General features: G+C 51.2%; 1 protein-coding gene across 2 annotated transcripts; it reads left to right on the top strand.

Moving 5' to 3' along the window:
• Positions 1-331: 331 nt before the first annotated feature.
• LOC104917105 (heat shock factor protein 1-like) lies at positions 332-4,689 on the top strand. Of its 2 annotated transcripts, XM_010728196.2 has the most exons (3): positions 332-614; positions 3,243-3,300; positions 3,382-4,689. In XM_010728196.2, exons 1-3 carry the CDS (start codon positions 433-435, stop codon positions 3,478-3,480), a joined length of 339 nt encoding a protein of 112 aa, XP_010726498.1. In that variant the 5' UTR covers positions 332-432; the 3' UTR covers positions 3,481-4,689. The 2 variants fall into 2 exon arrangements, with proteins under 2 accessions (XP_010726498.1, XP_010726497.1); XM_010728195.2 differs by having other exon boundaries at positions 3,243-4,689.
• Positions 4,690-4,698: the final 9 nt, after the last annotated feature.

Here is a 4,698-nt window from a genome sequence, read left to right as displayed (position 1 = left end):
CCTCCGTAGCCAATCCCCATCCGTTGACCCACGAGCCATTCACCACTGCTCTCTGTGTACCACCTCCATCCATCTTCTCATCTGGAGGTGGCAGGTGCTGATGATGGCATTTGTGTTCATTTCAACTCCTCGAGTTTTGCTTCTTAGCAAGACTGATAGCGAAATGCAGCCATTTCCCGTTGGCCATTACTGGAGTGGAAATCTTGTATTTCTTGCAACTTCTGTTTCATAGAATCCTAGGATCTTTTGAGTCGGAAGGGAACTTTGAAGGTTTCCTCATCCAGTTTTGTCCATCTGTAGATCCTCACCGTACAAATTCCAGCTCTCCTGGAAGCGTAAAAGTGGAGGTGCTGAGTGGGAGGAGAAAGCTTCAAGTCAGAGCTTCCAAAAGTCCGAGTGCTGAGTGGTCCAGGAAAGGAATCTGGTATTTGTATGTTTTCCTATTTCCAAGAAAACGTGCTGCCCTTGTCGTTTCAGGCTTCCTCCCCAGCATACAGCGGCTCCAACATCTATTCCCCGGATTCATCGACCAACTCTGGTCCCATCATCTCGGACGTGACGGAGCTGGCCCAGTCCAGCCCTTCAGCATCTCCCAGCGGCAGCCTGGATGAGAGGTGAGCGGGCAGCTCTGCGCTGCTGGGAGCCTGTGCTCTGCCTGGGGGTCACCTCTGGACACCCTCACGTTCAGATGGAGCTCCCCAGGCTCCAGTTTGTGCCCACTGCATCGTCTCCCGTTTCTGGGCACGGCAGTGGGGTCGGGGTTTTCCCTCCAACCCAACCGTGCTGCGGTTCTGTGATCTTCCAGGACCCTCCCAACCCAACCCATTCTGTGTCTCTGCGGTCTCTAAGGACCCTTCTCCTGCCCGACCCGTTCCATGGTGCCGTGTTACAGCAGCTCCTTTTTTAGTGCCAACATCACTGGAAGAACAACAGAGATGGACCCGACACCTCGAGGAAGCCACTCGTGCACCCCTGCCCCCATCTCTGGGACGGCCAAGGCTCCCCCAGTGCCCCCAGTGCTGCTGCTCCTCCCGTGGCCCCACTCCCACGAAGCACCGGGGGCTGTTGAGCTGAGCCTCGTGGGCCCATCTTTCTTTATCCCGCTGTGGTCTCTTTTTTTCCCCTCCTCTTTAATAGGTTATTTCTGACGTTGGCGCTTCCCCCGAGGCACTGAATCACCCACAGATGCCATTTATTGCCTTAATGCCCCCTGCTAGGAACGCTCACACTGAAACACAGACCACACGTTGGCTAAATGGGCCTTTTCATGTTCTTTATTGTTGTTGCTGGCCTTTCCAGTGGGACAGATTGAGCTTCTTCCACCCCAAACCACTGAGCTTGGGTGGTTTCCATCCGCGCAATGAGGGCTGACCAAAGGAGCCACTTTCCCTTCCCATAACAGCTCCGGCACGGTGGTGGCTGTGCCGTGCATGTCCAGGTGGGGATGTTGAGAAAGGGTGCTGTAAGGTGCTGTAAGGTGCTGCTGCACCATTTACAGCAGGGCCGCATCAAAAGCTGCTTGGTTTGAACTGCACTGTTAAAAAAAACCCAACCACCACCTCCTGCCTGTGACCCACCCTGTTCAGAAGTGCCTGCGGGGCACTGAGCAGCATCACTTTGGTCAACCGTTGATCAGATGGTCAACTGCTGGTCAGCTGTTGGTCAACTGCTTGTCAAGCATTGGTCAACTGCTGGTCAACTGCTGGTCAACCTTTAGTCAACTGTTGGTCAACCGTTGGTCAGCCATTATTCAACTGTCGGTCAACCATCGATCAGCCGTTGGTTAACCACCGGTCAATCATCGATCAGCTGTCAGTCAACCGTTGGTCAACCAGATGGTCAGCCATTGGTCAACCACTAGGCAACTGTTGGTCAACCAGATGGTCAGCCATTGGTCAACCACTAGGCAACTGTTGGTCAACCAGATGGTCAGCCATTGGTCAACCACTAGGCAACTGTTGGTCAACCAGATGGTCAACCAATAGTCAATTGTTGGTCAACTGTTGGTCAACCATTAGTCAACTGTTGGTCAACCATTGGTCAACCATTATTCAGCTGCCAGTTAACCCGTGTTCAGCCATTGGTCACCTGTCATTTAGCCATTGGTCAGCTGTCAGTCAACCACTGGTCAACCATTGGTCAATATTGGTCAACTCTTGGTCAACTACTGGTCAACCATTATTCAGCTGTCAGTTAACCAATGATCTGCCATTGGTTAATTGACATTTAGCCATTGTTCAGCTGTCAATCAACCACTGGTGAACCATTGGTCAACCATTAGTCAACTGTTGGTCAGCCAGATGGTCAACCATTGGTCAACCATTGGTCAACTGTCAGTCAACCAGTGTTCAACCATTGGTCAACTGTCAGTCAACCATTGGTCAACCACTGGTCAACTGTTGGTCAACTACTGGTCTACCATTATTCAGCTGTCAGTTAACCAGTGATCTGCCATTGGTTAATTGACATTTAGCCATTGGTCAGATGTCAATCAACCACTGGTCAACCATTGGTCAACCATTAGTCAACTGTTGGTCAACCAGATGGTCAACCATTTGTAAACCATTAGTCAACTGTCAGTCAACCAGTGTTCAGCCATTGGTCAACTGCCAGTCAATCACTGGTCAACCACTGGTCAACTGTTGGTCAACTGTTTGTCAACCATTATTCAGCTGTCAGTTAACCAGTGATCCGCCATTGGTTAATTGACATTTAGCCATTGGTCAGATGTCAATCAACCACTGGTCAACCATTGGTCAACCATTAGTCAACTGTTGGTCAGCCAGATGGTCAACCATTGGTCAACCATTGGTCAACTGGCAGTCAACCAATGATCAACCATTGGTTAACAATCATTCAGCTGTTGGTCAGCTGTCGGTCAACCATTGGTCAATCATCTGTCAGCTGTCCGTCAACTACTGGTAGACTGTTGGTCAACAATTGACAAATTGTCAACCACTGGTCAAGTGTTGGCAATCTGTTGGTCAACCATGACACCCAAAAACAACAACACAGAACTCTGGCGTATTGGGGGAGCTGCACCAAATGGGGGATGCAGAAAAAGCCACATCAGGGGAGCTGGTTAGGGTCAGAGCCGAGGAAGAAACATTTGGGGATGATTTCAACCTCGTCTTTGTGGCTGCCTCGAGGCTTTGTATGCGCAGGATTTCTGGCTGGTTGTGTGGAAGCACACCCAGAAACCACGCGTGCGAGATCCTCACCCTCCTCTCTCTTTCCCCCAGGAGCAGCCCTGTGGTCCGCATCAAAGAGGAGCCCCCCAGCCCCTCCCGCAGCCCCAAGGTAGAGGAGGCCAGCCCAGGGAACCCCCCCGCTGTCGAAACCCCTCTGTCTCCCTCCACCTTCATCGACTCCATCCTGCAGGAGAACGAGCCCAGCACCACGACCGCCGCGGCCGGCAACAGCACCGCGCAGCCTCAGCCCCAGGAAAAGTGCCTCAGCGTTGCCTGCCTCGACAAGTGAGTGCCTCCATTCGGGTTCTGAGGTGCTCGGGGAGCTGCAGTCACTGGTGTAAAGGTGGATGTTCTGTAGGGTAATAGAATCAGGAAATAGGTGGGGTTGGAAGGGACCTTGATGATGGTAGAGCCATGAGGTGGTTGGGTTGGAAGGGAACTTGAAGATTGCAGAGTCATGAGGTGATTGTGTTGGAAGGACCTTGATGATGGTGGAGCCAAGAGATGGTTGGGTTGGAAGGGAACTTGAAGATGGTGGAGCCATGAGATGGTTGGGTTGGAAGGGAACTTGAAGATGGTGGAGCCGTGAGGTGGTTGGGTTGGAAGGGACCTTGAAGATGGTGGAGCCAAGAGATGATTGGGTTGGAAGGGACCTTGAAGATTGCAGAGTCATGAGGTGGTTGTGTTGGAAGGACCTTGATGATGGTGGAGCCATGAGATGGTTGGGTTGGAAGGGACATTGAAGATGGTGGAGCCATGAGGTGGTTGGATTGGAAGGGAACTTGAAGATGGTGGAACCATGAGGTGGTTGGGTTGGAAGGGAACTTGAAGATGGTGGAGCCATGAGGTGGTTGGGTTGGAAGGGACCTTGAAGATGGTGGAGCCAAGAGATGTTTGGGTTGGAAGGGACCTTGAAGATGGTGGAGCCAAGAGATGGTTGGGTTGGAAGGGACCTTAAATGTCATCAAAGAAGGGGTTGGATTGGCTGGTCCTGAAAGATCATAGAGCTGAGGAATAGTTGGGTTGGAAGGGTCCTTAAAGATCATTGCTGCATGGCTGGTTTGGAAGTGTCCTTAAAGATCACAGAACCTCGGCATGGCTGGGTTGGACGGGTCCTTAAAGGTCATAGAGCCAGTGAATGGTTGGGTTGGAAGGGTCCTGGCAGATCATGTAATAATGGAATAGTTGGGTTGGAAGGGTCCTTGCAGATCATATAATAATGGAATATTGAGTTAGAAGGGTCCTTAAAGGTCATAGAGCCAGTGAATGTTTGGGTTGGAAGGGTCCTTGCAGATCATGTAATAATGGAATAGTTGGGTTGGAAGGGTCCTTGCAGATCATATAAGAATGGAATAGTTGGGTTGGAAGGGTCCTTAAAGATCATCGTGGCATGGCTGGGTTGGACGAGTCCTTAAAGATCACAGAGCCAGTGAATGGTTGGGTTGGACAGGTCCTGAAAGATCATAGAGTCACTGAATGGTTGGGTTGGAAGGGTCCTTGCAGATCA

This window comes from Meleagris gallopavo, unplaced genomic scaffold (assembly GCF_000146605.3).
Source record: "Meleagris gallopavo isolate NT-WF06-2002-E0010 breed Aviagen turkey brand Nicholas breeding stock unplaced genomic scaffold, Turkey_5.1 ChrUn_random_7180001955663, whole genome shotgun sequence".
NCBI lineage: Eukaryota > Metazoa > Chordata > Aves > Galliformes > Phasianidae > Meleagris > Meleagris gallopavo.
Note: the sequence above shows the minus strand (reverse complement) of the source record. Positions and strands in the feature narration are given on the sequence as shown.

Coding starts and splice junctions, on each gene's coding strand:
- LOC104917105 (XM_010728195.2), top strand. CDS start 433: ATGTTTTCCTATTTCCAAGAAAACGTGCTGCCCTTGTCGTTTCAGGCT. Junction 615..3,242: donor AGCGGCAGCCTGGATGAGAG/GTGAGCGGGCAG, acceptor TCTTTCCCCCAG/GAGCAGCCCTGTGGTCCGCA.